At 36.0% G+C, this 18,259-nt stretch overlaps 1 protein-coding gene across 4 annotated transcripts in view; it reads left to right on the top strand.

The window, feature by feature from the left end:
• LOC116641645 (E3 SUMO-protein ligase RanBP2) overlaps positions 1-15,775 on the top strand; it is an 81,523-nt gene extending 65,748 nt beyond the window's left edge. For all 4 annotated transcript variants that reach the window (XM_032419451.1, XM_032419452.1, XM_032419454.1 and 1 more), the window contains 8 exons: positions 443-535; positions 1,055-1,233; positions 7,033-7,237; positions 8,472-8,573; positions 12,666-12,811; positions 13,446-13,719; positions 13,852-14,186; positions 14,576-15,775. In XM_032419451.1, the coding sequence (XP_032275342.1) occupies positions 443-535; positions 1,055-1,233; positions 7,033-7,237; positions 8,472-8,573; positions 12,666-12,811; positions 13,446-13,719; positions 13,852-14,186; positions 14,576-14,881 (1,640 nt within the window). In that variant the 3' untranslated portion in view covers positions 14,882-15,775. The remainder of the gene's footprint in view (positions 1-442; positions 536-1,054; positions 1,234-7,032; positions 7,238-8,471; positions 8,574-12,665; positions 12,812-13,445; positions 13,720-13,851; positions 14,187-14,575) is intronic.
• Positions 15,776-18,259: the final 2,484 nt, after the last annotated feature.

Consider the following 18,259-nt stretch of genomic DNA (forward strand, 5'->3'; position numbering starts at 1 on the left):
AGCAGGCATTTTGAGAATTGAAAGCGATCCTAATTTCCCTGTTGACTTAGAGGGATGGGAGAGTAATGAGGCAGATGGGTGTTTGATGATGGAAAACTTGGTGAGCCAGATCAGAGTCTTTTAGCAGGGGTGTTCCATGCTCAGAAAAGTTTTAGTAGGACCAAATGAGTTTAGTGGTGTAGAGGATTGGGTTGTGGGACATGGCGATAGGAAGATGAACTAAAATGATAGAGTAGCTCAAACAAGAGGAGAGCCTGAATGAAATTTCTGTAATGACAGGAGAGGCATGAGGAATATAGAATTGGCAAAATTGGGTGTTCTTTCAATGTGGGGAGTAAGGGAAAGTATGAAGTTGAAGGATAATTCCTAGATTTCTGGCTAGAAAAATTCCTGAAACTTACTAGAAATTCCTTTTGTTTAATAAAATCAATTATACTTTAAGATGAAGATTTCGAAACAGCTGTCAAGAAACTTAATGGAAAACTTTATCTGGATGACTTAGAAAAATGTAGACCATTAGAAGAAAAGCTTACAGGTATGTTAAAATTACTAATTATAATGCTCTTATGAATTTTATTTATTCATTCATTCATTCGAGGGAGAGAGAGAAAGGGAGGGGGAGGAACAGAGGGAGAGAGAAAATCTTCAGCAGGCTCCATGCCCAATGCGGAGCCTGATGTGTGGGTCTCAGTCTCAGAACCCTGAGATCATGACCTGAACTGAAATCAAGAATCAGACACTTAACCAACTGAGCCACTCAGGTGCCCCACTAGTTACAGTGTTTTTAAAAAATCTTCTATTTAAAAGGAATCTTTTAATCTGATCATTTTTATAATTACCAATTTTACCTATGTACTATTCCTCTCGTGTTTAAAATATTTGAAAATAATATGAAGTGTAAAACATTGTTTTCTTCGTGATTCTTGTTCTCCATTACTACTCATAGGTATTGCTATCTGGGTCTGTAATCTGTACATTATATTGAGAACCATTCTTGGAGAGTAGTTGGGACTTCTTGTAACTTTCTTTTGCTTGTGTTCTGTGGGATTTTCAGATAATGAAAAAGAATGTGTTATTGTTTGGGAAAAGAAACCAACAATTGAAGAGAAGGCAAAAGCAGATACATTAAAGCTTCCATCTACATTTTTTTGTGGAGTCTGCAGTGATACTGATGAGGACAATGGAAATGGGGAAGACTTTCAATCAGAATTTCAAAAAGTTCAGGACTCTCAAGTAAGAGAATCTCCATTATTTTCTTTCTGGTTCAGTTGCCTTTGTTGATGCGATACAATAGACTAGAATGTTCTTACCAAATGGTAATAATGTGTTGTGGCGAGAAAATGGATTAGGCATCTACCAATCAGCTTTGACCAGAGGAGGAGGAATTTTGTTCTACATAGAGGACTGTAAAGGTTCACCCCTATGTGTATGTTGGATTTTTGTGGGGATGGGAGAGATGGACTGAGCAGATATCCCTAGGAGTGTTTACTACAATACTAAGAATGATATTAAGTAGTTCATTTTTCATACAAGTTAGTTTATTCTGTGGTGGGCAGAGTGGATAGGAAGTAACATTTGAGACCTGGTTCCCTTGGCCTATACCTTGCTTTGTCAATTTCATGATTTGGTTACTTTCTTAGCTCAACTACAGTGATATTTTTAATAGGGATCAACACCTTGGTTATCTTAGTTTGTATTCCACAGAAAATAGAAGACAAGGTCCCTGTCTAGTAATTGTTTACAATCTAATACTGGCATGTATTCAGAATGTTCCTGCCCCCTCAAGTAATACTGTTTTTTTGTTTGTTTGAGAGATGGTTAAAATGAAGTAGAGTTCTGGAATTAGTTACAAATGTAGTGGTTTATTTAAAGGACATGTGGCTAGAAAGAGATGTGGTGTAACACATGGTCTGACTCTTAAGAAATTTATTGTTCTTCATAGTCTGACTCTGAGGGGTCTAGCTGGTCACCTGGGATGTGTAGGTTTAAACTTAATTCATCAGTACACATACAATTAATGGCCATCAGCTGATGTAACGATACCACTTTCTCATTTATAACCAAATAGATTTATTTGTGGAAATCTGAAGTTTTTGCAGCAGTGGCCTATGTTCAATCTAAAGTGTATTTTAAATCACTTAACAGTTTCCCTGGACTCATTGGAAGTACAAAGTATTTAATGGCTGTTACTCTGATTCCTAGCTGTAGAGGCTTTATCATGTAGCTATTCATTCAACAAGTACAGTATAGTCCTATCAATAAAAATTTGGACTATACAAATTTAAACAGTGATTTAAACATGGCCTCTTATGTGCAAAACTTATAATTAGTTATTGATTTAAAATTTACTTACTTTAAAACTTCAAACTGAAAAATACTTTCAGTACTGATGCACAGACCTGAATTGTACATCATTTATTCTTTTTCTACCTTGTGGTGCCACTTTAGCTGGCACACAAGGACTTGGTATATTTTGTCAGTATTTTGTGAACCACGCTGTTTACAGGAGTTGAAATATCTTATTTGAGGTGACAATTAGGTTATTTAAAAATATTTGTCATTGTTATAAATTAAAATATTCTGTAACACTATCACAGTGTTCATTAAATAGTAGTACTAGTGGCTATGCAAAAATACTTTTGGTACCAAAGTTAAATATGATAAATCTCTATAAAGGTTGGAAAAAAAAGCCACAATAAAGTATACATTTTGGAGGAGGGCAAGTACCCTTTGATACACAGAGATGAAATAGAAAACTAAAAACCATTAAAGCTAAAATATGCTCTAAGAGATGTAGATTTACACTGTCTCAGAATGCATTGTTCCTGCTCTACACTCAGTTTAATTTTGAATATGATATCTGTTGCATAAAATGCGTAAGTGTACTCTGTTTATAAGTGTTTAGTGAGCTAGCACTATGCTGACAATTGGGGATACAGTATTGAACAAAATATAAGTAATTTGATTTGTCTGTATTGAGTTTTCCATTCAAGGACTCTAAGGTGAGGATACATTTGGAGCTGAATTGAAACCCTTCCCCTCACCCAAGCAATCTGCCTACTTTTTTGGGGTAACATTTATTGTGATATAATTCACATACCATACAATTCATCCATTTTAAAAGTATACAATTCAGTGGTTTTTAGTATATTCACATGGTTGTGCAGCCATTACCACAATCAATTTTGAACAGTTTATCACCCCAAGAAAGTCTTTAACAGTCACCACCCTTCCCCATTTCCCCCTAGCTCCTTCAGCCCTAGAAACCACTGATGGACTATCTCTATAAGTTTGCCTGTTGTGGACATTTCATATAAATAACTCATGATGATATATGGCCTTTTGTGTCTGGCTTCTTTAACTTAATGTTTTCAAGTATATCTACATTATAGCATATATATATATGCATTTATTGATTTTTATGGCTGAATAATACTCAATTGTATGGATATACCACATTTTATTTATCCATTCATCTGTTGATGGCCATGTGGGTTGGTTTTACTTTTTGGCTATTAGGAATAATACTGCTATGATAGCATAAAACATTTGACATATAGAGTGAATTTTCTTTTCCTTGCGTTTCAGGTATGTTAAGGACTTTCTTCATTTGTACTAATTTTTTTTTTTATTTATAGAAGTAAAATTCACTTTTTTTGTATGTGTATGTGTCTCTGCTTTCTCTGAGTTCTTAACATGCCTGAATTCTTGTAATTCCCACCATAGACAGGATATAGAATAATTCCAACACCCCCAGATTTCCTTCATATTGTCCTTTGTATTCAGATCCTCCCCTACCCATATCTTTTAGCAACTGCTGATCTGTTTTGTTTCTATATTTTTGCCTTTTCCAGACTAACACATAAATGAAATTCTACAGTACATAATCTTTGAACATGGCATTTTTCACTTAGCATAATGCCCTTGAGATTTGTCCCAAGTTATTGTGTGTAGTAATAGTTTGTTCCTGTCTATCCCTAAGTAGTATTCCATTGTGTGGATATACCACAGTTTATTCATTGATCCATGGAAGGTCGTTTCCAATTTATTTTGCTCTTTTTCTAGCTTCTTAAAGTGGAACCTTAAATTACTGATTTAAGACCATTCTTCATTTCTAGTATATGCTGTAAGTTTCTTTCTAGGAACTGTTCAGCTCCATCCCAAAACTTTTACTATGTTGTATTTTCATTTTCATTCAGTTAAAAATATTTATTTTCTTCAGGTATTCTTTTGATACATGCATTAGATAGTATGTTGCTCCCAAATATTTGGTGATATTCCAAAATATCATTCTATTAATTGATTTCTAGTTTGATTCTGTTATTGTCTGTGAACATATTTTGAGTATATTCAGTTCTTATAGGCTTAATGAAGGCTGTCTTGGTGATTATTGTGCACTTGAGAGGAATGTGTAGGCTGCTCTTTTGGGGTAGTGTTCTATGTTAATTAGATCAAACTAGTTGATGCTGTGTTGTCCAAGTCTCAGTATATCTTTGACCAATTTTTTGTTTCCTTGTTCTTTTTATTACTGAGAAGACTTGCTAGGCATAACTGTAGATGTGTCTGTTTCTCCTATTAATTTTTGATTAATGTACTTAGAAAGTATTCCCTCTGCTTCTGTTTTCTACTGAAACCTCTACTGAACTCACTACTGAAACAATTTGGTCCTGGAAGGATATTAATTGATTGATGATACATTTTCTTTAATAGATGTAGGCCTATTCAGATTATCTATTTCTTCTTCTTTGAGTTTTGGTAGGTTGTGTCTTTAAAGGAATTGGTCCTTTTCATCTATGTTATCAAATTTGTGGGGATAACTGTGTTCATGAAATTCATTAAAATTTATTACCCTTTTAATATCCATCAATTAAAAGTGAATAGTGATGGCTCTTGTTTCATTTCTTTTTTTTTTTTATTTATTTGAGAGAGAGAGAGCACGAACAGGGAGAGGGGCAGAGGGAGAGGGAGAAACAGACTCCCCACTGAGCAGGGAGCTGCAGGAGGGGCTCAATCCCAGGACCCCAGGATCATGACCTGAACCGAAGGTAGACGCTTAACCGACTGAGCCACTCAGGCGCCCCTTGTTTCATTTCTAATATTAATAATTTGCATCTTCTTTCTTGTTTTCTTGGTTAACCTGCTAGAGGTTTATCAATTTTTATTGACCTTTTCAAAAAATCAGCTTTTGATTTTGTTGATTTTTTTTCTCTATTAATTTCCTGCTTTATATTTTATTTATTTTTTATGTTTTAAAGATTTTATTTATTTGATAGAGACACAGCGAGAGAGGGAACACAGGCAGGGGGAGTGGGAGAGGGAGAAACAGGCTTCCCGCCAAGCAGAGAGCCCGATGTGGGGCTCGATCCCAGGACCCTGGGACCATGACCTGAGCCGAAGGCAGATGCTTAATGACTGAGCCACCAGGCACCCCTAATTTCCTGCTTTATTGATTTCTGCTATACTTTCCATTTTTTCTTTTCTTCTTGCTTTACCAAGACAGCCTTCATTAAGCCAATAAGAACTGAAATTACTGAAAACATGTTCACAGACAATAACAGAATCAAACTAGAAATCAGTAACAGAATGATATTTGGAATATCACCAAATATTTGGGAGCAGCATACTATCTAATGCATTTATCAAAAGAATATCTCAAGAAAATAAATATTTTTAACTGGATATTGCTTTTCTTTCTCTAGTTTAAGGTGGAAGTTTATTGATTTTAGATTTTTTTTTTTCTTAAAGATTTTATTTGAGAAAGAGAGAGAGGGAGAGGGAGAAGCAGATTTCGATCTAGGAACCCTGTGATCATGACCCGAGCCAAAGGCTCGGTCTGCTTAACTGACTGAGCCACCCAGGCGCCCCATTGATCTTCTTCTTAATGTATGCATTCAGTACTATAAAGGTTTCCCTTCCTTGCTTTTGTTGCATTTTATAAGTTTTGATAAGTTGTAGTTTCATATTTATTTAAAAATATTTTTAACTTATCTAGAGACCTTCGGAAACATATTATTTTAAAAAGTGTGTTATTTAATCTCTAAATATTTGGGATTTCTCCAGCTATCTTTCTGGTAATGATTTCTAGTTTAATTCCTTTGTGGACTGAGTATATACTTTGTATGATTTCTGTTCTTTTGAATTTGTTGAGGTGCGTTTTATGGGCCAGAATGTGGGTAAACCATTTTTTGGGTAAATGTTCCATGTGAGCTTTCTGTTATTGTATTTTTCAGTTGTAAAATTCCCACTTGACTCTTTTTATACCTTCATTTTTTTTTTTTTTTTAAGATTTTATTTATTTATTTGACAGAGACACAGCGAGAGAGGGAACACAAGCAGGGGGAGTGGGAGAGGGAGAAGCAGGCTTCCCGCAGAGCAGGGAGTCCAATGCAGGGCTCGATCCCAGGACTCTGGGACGGGATCATGACCTGAGCTGAAGGCAGACGCTTAATGACTGAGCCACCCAGGCGCCCCTACCTTCAATTTTTTTTTTGCTGAGAACTTATCTTTTCATTTGTTTTAAAGAGTATGTGTCCTTATATCCTGGAGCATTGCTAGAATCGCTTCTTTAAAGTTTTTTTCTGATCATTCAACACATGGATCATTTCATGACATCCCCCACCCCTTGGCCAGGGAGAGTTGGCTTTTCTTGGGACTTTTTTCCATCTCTGTCATTGGCAGCTTCAGTTTTGGAGCTGCTCTAGCACCCAGGCTGGAATATAGGTTGGCTGGGAAGGAAAAACCCTGGAAGGTTCTTAACACCAGATTATACCTCAGGTCTTGGGGTTCTTAATCCTCCTGCTTTCATCCACCTTTCAGAGGCTTTTTATACTTGTAATTTCTGTTTCAGTCCATTTGAGTTGTAGGTATTGGGAAAGATAGGATGGAGCGTGGAATGGGAGAGAGAGGGTGAAGTGTGCTTATTGCATTTTGTCCAGAATGCCCAGGTCCTCAATTTCTTTTAAAATAGGGTATGTGATCCTTTTTGTCAATCAGTATTTAATAGCATAGTTATTTGTTATTTCCTCTTTGCAGAAATCTCAGAATGAGGAAATAACTAACACGGCTGACAGTGTGTATACAGGTGGGACTAAAGTGACTGTACCATTTTTATGTAAATCTGAAGAACCTGATTTTATTACCAAATCTATTAGTTCACCACCTATTTCTTCTGGAACTGTGGACAAACCTGTAGATTTGTCTACTAGAAAGGAAGATGATGCAGATTCTACAAGCCAAGGTAAAATTTGATACCTTTCCAAAAACCTTCTAGGCATACATTACATAAGGTATACCTATTTGTTATGTTTGAGAAAATAGACTCAAATGTCTATTTTAAAAACTCCCTTCCCTTTAAAACACATTTTGAAATGTATAAAGGGGCCTGAGATATTTGTAATAACCAGAAAATCATACTGCCTTGTCAACGAAAGATAATAAACATGTATTTTTATTGTTAGAATTGTAGTTATTAAGGAATATGAAGCATTGTGACTCTGACCTTTTTACCTGAGAATAAATGACAATAGTTTTGCTTATGCGGAGATTTTCTTTGTGAAAATGGTGCCATTTGCATATTGTTTGAATTATCATTGAAGTATATTAAAATTTATATATGAAGTAATTGTAGATATTAAAATAAGGTGGTTAAATTTTTATGATACTACTTCAATGTCTTTTTCTCTACCTGTTTCATTAAATTAATCAGTTACAGTAATTAAGATCTGATATGCTTTCCTCCTTGTTTTTTCATTTCAGTTGATATTAGAAGAGGGGGAATCTTTTATAATTATATTCCTTTATAATTGTTTGTCTGTATTACGTAATTTGTTTCAGAAGTAGTCTTGAATAATGCACAATTACTACATCATTTATAGGTACTTGAGAGTCTTAATATGTTAGAAGAGGAAGTAATTTCAGACCTAAAATCTCCTATGTTTTCAGATGATGAAAGTAAGGCTTAGGACTCTTAAGAGATCATGTAGCTACACATTGTCAGAATTAAGACCCCCAAACACCTGGTGACCAAAGATAAGTAAGACATTCATTTTTTGTTAGCTTATTTAGAATAGAGAACAGAAAAATTCTTTATGCAGATCTTTCCTAAAACCCTACCTGTAAATGAGTGATAGTTTTAGATTATAGAAGACTCTATAAAGCAGAAAGTGTATAGCTCTTTTATCAGGTTTAGTATAGATCTACATCTCATTTTTAAAAAAGATTTTTGGTATGCTTTTGGTGTAGTTTTCCATGAGAATAGTACCTGTACACTTAATACTGAAGAAGTTCAAAATTGGGTGTATTTTATAACTTTTCTTTAGAGAAATAACCAGAAGACAAATAATGCACACCACATACCCAACCCCTTTGGTAGTATAGAATGTCCCACCCACATTCTCTCTGGGTCCTGGGTAAAGCTTTGATGTTCAGTATATATTAAATGAAATATTAAATTACTCTTTTCCTTTTGCCAGTGGAAAGCAAAACAGTTTCATTTGGATTTGGAAGTAGCACAGGACTGTCATTTGCAGACTTGGCTTCCAGTAATTCTGGGGATTTTGCTTTTGGTTCTAAAGGTAAGATCAGGAGGAGAGAGTTTAATGATGTTACAGAATCAAGCACAACTGAAAGAATTAGTCCTTTGCCACAGTATTGTAACTAAGTTGGACATTTCTTTCCTCATCTCCACCTTCCATTTTGTTTAGGGTTTTAATAAGGAAGGGCTTCTATATTCTATTATTTTTGACATTTATTAATATAAACCATAAGAATTTTCTCTTAATTCACTATAAATCCTGTTGATGTCTTCCCCATCCTAAAATATAGAATATATATTTCCAGTGTTGGAATTACCTTGATTTTGGTGCATTGTTCTTTTACTTATGCTTTTGGATTTGGTTTTTGTTAATATTTCAAGATTTGTGCATCTGTATTTTTTAAGGAGATTTTATAGTTTTCTATTTTTCTAGTTTCCTTGATCGAGTTTGAACATAAGGATTGTACTAATTTATCATGATAAATTTATGGTTGGTGAGGTTTCCCATCTTTTTCAGTGGTTTTCTGTTTTTAGTGCATTTTGTATCATTTGTAGAAAATAGGGCGCCTGGGTGGCTCAGTTGTTAAGCGTCTGCCTTCGGCTCAGGTCATGATCCCAGGGTCCTGGGATCGAGTCCCACATCGGGCTCCCTGCTCTGCGGGAGGCCTGCTTCTCTCTCTCCCACTCCCCCTGCTTGTGTTCCTGCTCTCGCTATGTCTCTCTCTGTCAAATAAATAAATAAAATCTTTAAAAAAAAAAAAAAAAAAAATTTGTAGAAAATAATACATTACTTGATTGTTTCAAGTTTACTGGCATATTACTTTCTCATTCTTATAATGACTTCCATATATCTGATTATAGCACCACCTAAGTTGCTTGATTTATGGAATAAATTTTATTGAAGATACATACTTACATGATTTATCTAATTCCGAATTAAATCCGAATAGCGTTCTTCCCTCCCATATGCTTACACTTCTTTCATAGCACCCGCCGCTTACAGAAGCACATGTAAAACTTTCAGAAATTACCTTCAGGTATTTTTTGTTATGCTGGAATTCATAGCTTCATTGATGTCAAGTTGCTTTATTTTTTTTTTAATAAAGACTTTATTTTATTATAGAGAGAGAGAGAGCATGAGAGGGAGGAGGGTCAGAGGGAGAAGCAGACTCCCTGCTGAGCAGGGAGCCGAATGTGGGACTCGATCCCAGGACCCGGGGATCATGACCTGAGGCGAAAGCAGCCGCTTAACCGACTGTGCCACCCAGGCGCCCAAGTTGCTTATTTTCTTTTCTTTTTTTTAAGATTTTGTTTATTTATTTATTTGACAGAGAGAGAGAAACAGCATGAGAGGGGATAGGGTCAGAGGGAGAAGCAGGCTCCCCGCTGAGCCGGGAGCCCGATGTGGGACTCGATCCCAGGACTCCGGGACCATGACCTGAGCCGAAGGCAGTCGCTTAACCAACTGAGCCACCCAGGCGCCCCCAAGTTGCTTATTTTCATTTTAATGTATAGTAGCCTGAAGTCAGAGGATAATAAAAGCCCTATAGTGGATATAGTTATCCACACACAAAAAATTATCAAATAGAAGTTGATGAGTTAGGTTGCTTGTTACTCAGTGTAACCTTTTCAAAGTACTCTTTCCGTACTGTTGCAGTAAAGTGTAAAATAGGCTAGACTCAAACCTTATGACATTTACTCCTCACCACCACTTGTCATTTTTCAGTGAGATGATTCACCAAGCTCTTTGTTCAACTACATTTCTCACTTTGTTTTGTGCTTAGATCTGACAGGAATTTGTGCTGTCTTTTCAAAGAAATACCTTTTGGTTTTGTCAGTTCTCCTTTGTTTGTGTTTTGATTTATCTTTAGATTTTTTCATTGCTTTTCTTTAGTTTTTTTTTTTTAAGAGGTCATAAATTTCACCAGAATGTGGGTATCTTTCTTTTCTTTTCTTTCTTTCTTTCCTTTTTTTTTTTTTTTTATAAGTTGTTTCTGGCATTGCATGGACCTTTCTGATTTTAAACTTTCTGTTTTGTTGGTTTTTAAGTTCAGAGGAATCTTTTTTTTTCTCTTATTTGCATATTCTTTTTCTGTGGTGATTCTTTTTTTTTTTTAATCTGTTCATTTTTTGTTGTGATTTTGTTTTTTTAAAAAATTCATTTTCTTCACAAGTTCTATTCATATAGGTCTGTCAATCATTCCACGTCTGTTGTGTAATATTTAATACAGAAACTAAGAGAATAATAAGGGAGTTCCTGTTTAGAGATCACCTGCCTTTGTCAGTAATCACCATTTTATCATATTTCCTTCAGATTTTGTAATGTTTTCATTAAACGTGGACACATAGTAGAAGTCTCCTACGTACTATTACGTAGAACTGTTACTGTGAAATGGATATTGATTATTGACATGTGTATCTTTACATTTTTACTGTAAAATTCTTCCTCCTGGTCCCTTCAAAGCAGTGGTTTTCAAAAAACCCTTGGATTCGTATTAGAATTTCCTGGGAGGTTTTTTGTTTTTTTGTTTTTTTTTAAACACCTATTATTGGGCTCTCTGGGCATGGTAGCCCAGGCATTGATATCTTACAAAAGTTCCTGTGTGATTCTAATAATTCACCCAGCATTAAGAACCATTGAGACATTTTGGAATTTTCTGCCATACCTCTCAAGGGTCTTGGGGGGGTAATTAAAAATTTTTCTCTGCTTGGGAGTTCCTGAACCAGTTTTGTTTTCTGTTTTTTTGTTTTATTTTCTGGTTTTTTGTTTTGTTTTATTTTGATTTAAAGATCTATTTATTTGAGAGAGAGAGAGAATGAGAGGAGGGGGGGTCAGAGGGAGAAGCAGACTCCCCACTGAGCAGGGAGCCCAATGCGGGACTGGCTCCTGGGACTCCAGGATCATGACCTGAGCCGAAGGCAGTTGCTCAACCAACTGAGCCACCCAGGCGCCCTGTTTTTTGTTTTTAAGAGAGACAGGAGAGGGAGAGAGAATGTGCTTGTACATGCAAGAGCATTGGTAGATGGCAGAGTGAGGGGGAGAATCTTAAGCAGGCTTCACGCCCAGCGCAGAGTCCATTGTGGGGTGCGATCTCACAACCCTGAGATCATGACCTGAGCCAAAATCAAGAGTCGGTTGCTTAACTAACTGAGCCACCAGGCACCCCTCTTTTGCAATATCTTCCTAAGAATTTTTGTCTTCTCTTTTTAAAGTTTTTTTTTTTCTCACCACTAAATCTGGGTTAGAGGGAGTTACTGTTAATAGATACTCATTTTGTGCTTTCTTCAAGGTGCTGAGTTACTTTTTAAATGATCTGTGATATTTTTGCCTTAAGAGTTTTTAGCACTGGATGTACAATTTTCTAAGGTAGTGATTCATTAACAAGTGATGAAAAGTTAAGAGGTGTTTCTTTCCTCTAAGATAGTGAGGAATGTATTATTAGCAGGCTGGGCCATCTCAGTTGAGATGGGGATGAAGAAGGAAATAATTTTCATCTTCTCCAACGTGTAAGTTCTTTGTTTCTCTGCATGGGAACAGGGAGTCTTCAGTCCCAACAGCCTAGTATCCCTTGAGGATAGTTGAAGTCAGTGAGCTCCCAGCGCTACCATCTCCCACCTGGCCAAGAAGTCTAAGCTGTAACACTAGTTACTTCAGGAAGAAGTTGAGGTAGAAAACCTACCTGTGTTTAGGCTGCTTTGACTACTTTGGAAGTAGCAGGTGTGGCCTCTTTGAGAGGACATTTTTAGGTTCAAAAGTTACTTTTCACATGTGATAAAATGTTTTATGAAGTATATTACCTTTGGAGCTGAGCTAATTGTTCAGAGTTCCAAGGTATGTATGTATTTTTAAGAACGTGCTTCATTACTGGAAGTTCTTGGGTAGTTTAGTATCATGAAATTTGCCTAAGATAAATTTATCTTATCTTTGTAGCTCAGAGCATAAACAATATTAAATGTACTGTGTGCTCACAATCCATATGAGTTAAACTTGTCAGAGTAATATAATTTTAAGCATTTTTAATAAAAGTGTATGTTACATCATTGGAAATTATAGGCCTCAAGAAAGTAACAGGGGGGTTAAAAGCATATAAAATTAGATACCACTGTTTAAATATCCTAATTTATTCATCAGATAAAAATTTCCAGTGGGCAAATACTGGAGCAGCTGTGTTTGGAGCACAGTCAACCAGTAAAGTTGGTGAAGATGAAGATGGTAGTGATGAAGAAGTAGTTCACAATGAAGATATCCATTTTGAACCAATAGTGTCATTACCTGAGGTAACTATTAAAGAATGGAACTCTTACTAATAACTTCACATTTTGAGTTTAAAACTTGACATAGGCTTGACTTGTAGGACTAACTTTGTTTGCATTTCTTTCAGAATATTTACCCTTTCAAATGGAAGCTTTTTATTATTTTATATATATATAAATTCTACATGAACTTATTGGGAAGAACTAAGTTTTTTTCATATGTTTTTAGAATATCTTGTTTTCATAACGTAATTCTGGGAGTAAAAAAGTATCCAATCTCATACTTGCCAGAATCCTTTCAATAAAAAGTAAACTACATTTTCTGGACAAGAATGTTATTTTAGGCAAATTACTTTGTCAGTTTTCAACTACAATCGATAGTAGATTGTATTTATAAATACAAATAATATAAATAAAGGGATGTATTTACTTTCCAAAAGGAGGAAGAATCCTAATAAGATAAATATTTCATGACAAACCAGGTCTTTACTGCTTCATCCAAATCAGATGTATTCCTAGCCCTTGGATATTACCATTTATCTTGATACTATAGTTGAAATTCTGTTATTGTCATTGCAAAACAATATCATGAGGAATTTGGATCTTTGGAATTTGTCATGTTAAAAGCAGCAGCTTACAGTTTTATCTACTGTCATAGGTAGAAGTAAAATCTGGAGAAGAAGATGAAGAAATTTTATTTAAAGAGAGAGCCAAACTCTATAGATGGGATCGAGAGGTCAGTCAGTGGAAGGAGCGTGGTGTAGGAGACATAAAGATTCTTTGGCATACAATGAAGAATTACTACCGGATCCTAATGAGAAGAGACCAGGTTTTTAAAGTGTGTGCAAACCATGTTATCACTAAAACAATGGAATTAAAACCCTTGAATGTTTCGAACAATGCTTTAGTTTGGACTGCCTCAGATTATGCTGGTGAGTTCTACATTCAAATGCTACTTTTCACTTTTTTGGACTTTTCTAAAATCCATAACAAATATATAAGAGAGTTTGTAACATTTATTTTAATATTAAGGTCCATCCCTGTGTTGTTTTGTTGTTTAATAGATGGAGAAGCCAAAGTGGAACAGCTTGCAGTGAGGTTTAAAACCAAAGAAATGGCTGATGGTTTTAAAAAAAAATTTGAAGAATGTCAACAGAATTTATTGAAACTTCAGAAAGGACAAGTATCACTGACAGCAGAGTTATCGAAGGAGACAAATCCTGTGGTGTTTTTTGACATTTGCGCAGATGATGAACCTCTAGGACGTATAACCATGGAATTATTTTCAAACGTTGTTCCTCAGACTGCCGAGAACTTCAGAGCACTCTGCACTGGAGAGAAAGGCTTTGGCTTCAAGAACTCCATTTTTCACAGAGTAATTCCAGATTTTGTTTGCCAAGTAAGTATTGTATTTAATTGTATATCACAGTTGAAGTCTAGAAAAGTGAACCACACTAACTTGAGAAATTTGAGTGTTTCTCTTTGCCTGGAATTTTCTTAAGATTTCTTTAGCTTTTCTGTATATTAGTTGGTGTCAGCACCCAACTTCCTGTCCCCACAAAAACTTTTAACCTAAAAATGGTTTAAATTTCTAATACCTTGAAACCTGCTAGAAATTGAGGGTGGGAAAAAGACCTTTTCATTTTTGTCTTTCAGAAATGGGTATTTCTTAGTTTTCAAACCACATTCTCAAGGAAGCTGAGTTTTTAGGACTTAATGTGTAGTGGTAGATCTGTGTGTATTTTATTATTTTATTCAGAATTCCTATTAATTGAAATCTTCTTTCAGGGGGGAGATATCACCAAACATGATGGAACAGGAGGACAGTCTATCTATGGAGATAAATTTGAAGATGAAAATTTTGATGTGAAACATACTGGTCCTGGCTTATTATCAATGGCCAATCGAGGCCGGGATACCAATAATTCTCAGTTTTTTATAACACTGAAAAAAGCAGAACATTTGGACTTTAAGCATGTAGTATTTGGGTTTGTTAAGGATGGCATGGATACTGTGAAAAAGATTGAATCATTTGGCTCTCCTAAAGGGTCTGTTAGTCGAAGAATTAGTATCACAGAATGTGGACAGATATAAAATCATTGTTTTTCATAGTAAATTTTACCTGTATAAACAGTTGAATTGAAGCTTAGCTGTTGTGACAATATGGTAATTATGTTCAGCTTTTGAAAATGGACGTTTCCAGTGTATAAATGTAAAATTGCAGCTTATAGCTGTTGTCACTTTTTAATGTGTTATAATTGACCTTGCATGGTGTGAAATAAAAGTTTAAACACTGGTGTAAATCAGGTGTACTTGTGTTTATGTACTCCTGACATATCTGTATTAAAATGGAATAATACTAATCTTGTTAAAAGCAATAGACCTTCTCAAACTATTGAAGGAATATGATATATGCAATTTAATTTTACCTTTTAAGATATTGGACTTCCTGCATGGATAAACTTACCATTTGAATAAAGGGACCACAACTTGGATAATTTTTATTTTACATTTGAAATATATTTGGTAATTTTAACTATTGGTGTACTCATTTATGCATAGAGACTCACTTATGAATGGGTAGAGCCACAGAGGGTAGAGACTTAACCAAAGTGCTCTTCTATAATCCTTGCACCTCCTGTATGGTTAAATTAACTTTTAAGTAGAGTACCTTCTTTTCTTAAAATGATATGTAGTTTCCTGTGCCCTTTCAAAGGTATTAAATTAATTTTTACATTTTAAACAAGTATTTCCTTAGTTTTTTTTTTGTTTTTGTTTTAACTTTTCTGTCATCTGTTTCTACTACCTCAAACTGCAGCTTGGTTCTGATAGAACTTGAATTTTTCCTTGCAGTTATTGTGATAAAGTATGACTATTTTAAAAAGGTCTATACCATGTTCTTTGGTTAAAGATTTGCTTTATACTAGATTGTTGCAGTACCTTTTTCTGGTGAATTTTGTAGCAAAAATAAAGTGACAATTGTTAACAGCCATGACATTTAAAAATTTATTACTTGTGCATCCAGTTGTTTGTTCATTCTAGAGCCAAAGTAAGGAGGACAATTAAAGTTCTGTAAATCAGACTGCCACATAATTTCCAAAGCTCCCAAGAAGGTGACTTCTTTTCAAGTTTGATACTTACACACTGAACATTTATTTGGAAATGACTAGTATCAAAAGTTAGGCAAACTGCTAAAAAGGCGGCAGAGTGGGGGGGAGAGGGGGAGATGTTCTCATCAGCCTACTCAGTACAACTACAAAGAATCTAGAGCACAAATTTTTGTGTATTCTCATTACCAACAGTGACTGCCTTCTACCCTCCTGTGTTCTTCCCAGTGAAATCATCTCATTTTTAGTGAAAGACAGTGGCATTTATTCCGTTGTTTGGGGATTTGGAAATAGGTTATCATATAATACCTGTTCAACCACCAGATAGAGGAGGAGAGGGATGTCATGTGTGGTGTGTGTGAGTAATGAGTGATGGAATACTATCACTAAATCCACTTGGCCACAAAGCCAGTTAACTGAAATAAACCTATTGCAGTATATCTTTGAAATTACCTGAACCTAACAGAGAGAACCATGGACTACATATATGCACATTTAGTATTAAGAATTGGCTTCTTTGGAGACCTGTGTAATATAAGTTGATACAAAGTGTGTTGTAGTTTTTCAGCTGGGACAGCTGATGCCTTTGTCATAATTTTAGAATAAATTCCAAGTAAAGGCAAGTGTGCCTTAGATATTTTTTAGAGAAATCAGTTTACACTGTCTTCTATGCTGTCCTAAAGCATTAAGAAAAAAAATAAAAGCTAATGCTTGGACCAAAAATTTGATTAAATGACATGTAAACTGTTTTCCAGTATTAGTATTCCAAAGATGCTTAAAAGATGGCTTGGGGCATTAATGACAAAGACTTTGTGTCACATTTCAGGAAAGGACTTTGTGATTTCTCTTTGTTATTTAATAGCTAATGTAGTATAAATCCACAACGACATGTACTTTTTCCCCCCAACTGGCTCCACTTTATATTGTCTAATTAGAAATCTGTTTAGAGTATAAAAAATTATTCATACACTGTAATATTTCATGGCAAAGAATATTGGTATAAGTAATTTTCAGATAACTATTAAAATGATCTAAAACTTTGGTATTTGAAGAATTTGAAAGATATTCTAGACAGTCTAGGATTTGTTAGTTCAGACATGCTGTTGAACATTCACAATTTAGAAAAGTAAAGGATTACACTAGTATAATTGTATAAATGAGAGAAATTAAGTGGTTATTCAGTTATTCCTTTCAATTAGTCTTGGTTTAATAGTGGATTTAGGTTGGTATACCATCCCAGTAAATATTGAGCAACTACAAATGCCTGGCCCTTTTCTAGGTATTGGGAAAAGCTGTTTAAAAAAAGTACATGCTCGGGGCGCCTGGGTGGCTCAGTTGGTTAAGCGACTGCCTTCGGCTCAGGTCATGATCCTGGAGTCCCGGGATCGAGTCCCGCATCGGGCTCCCTGCTCGGCGGGGAGCCTGCTTCTCCCTCTGACCCTCCCCCCTCTCATGTGCTCTCTCTCTCTCTCTCTCTCTCTCTCTCTCATTCTCTCTGTCTCAAATAAATAAAAATCTTAAAAAAAAAAAAAAAGTACATGCTCTTACATTCATTACATTCGTACAGGGAACTTACATTCTAATACTGCTTTTTAATATACATACCGAACTCAGGCCAATGGCAGGGGAAGTGAGGGAGTAATCCTTTTTGAGAATTCTGTGCTTTGCAGTACGATATATTCTTGATTTTTGCCTGTTTTTACAGTTAGCAAAGACCATTCCGATTAAAGAGCACTGTATTTTCGTTATGTCCAAACGCACCCTAAATACACGTAAGCTGTATTAGAGGCAAGAGGGGGTTGCCACCAGTCAGTTTGGACCATCCTGGTGACCATGTCGTCTGCGGACGTAGCGTGTGCGCATTCCCACTTGCAGGCGAGGCGCACAGGTTACGGTGAAAGTGGTGTTTTCCCGTGAAGCGGTGGGGGTGCCTGAGGCTACGGCTGAGCGTCCTCCCGTGAGGGGCCACGCCTGCTAAGGTGTAACTGCTGTGGATGATTGTACTTTTCGGCGCCTTGGACACCACCGAGGAAGAAGCAAAAATTTTTTAAGACAAAGATAAAACGCCAGTTATCAGTCCAAATAACACAGTAGTAAAGGAATTAGTCATTAAATCGTTCGGCAGGAAAAACGTTTGTTAACACGAGAACGTTTTTAACAGTACAGAGAATGGGAGACAGGACTCCAAACTGGCGCGCTTCTCCCTTGCCTCCGCCTCTGGCTGCTCCCGCGCTCCACTTAAGGGGCCGCGCCCCCGCCTCCCGGTTAGGCTCGGCCTCCTCGCGCTTCGGCGTCGCTCTCGACCCCGAGGGGCGGGACGGGGCGTGCCGTGCGTCACGTCGCCGTTTCGTTGTGCGAGCTCCGC

Source organism: Phoca vitulina, unplaced genomic scaffold, assembly GCF_004348235.1.
Source record: "Phoca vitulina isolate PV1807 unplaced genomic scaffold, GSC_HSeal_1.0 scaffold22, whole genome shotgun sequence".
Classification (NCBI taxonomy): domain Eukaryota; kingdom Metazoa; phylum Chordata; class Mammalia; order Carnivora; family Phocidae; genus Phoca; species Phoca vitulina.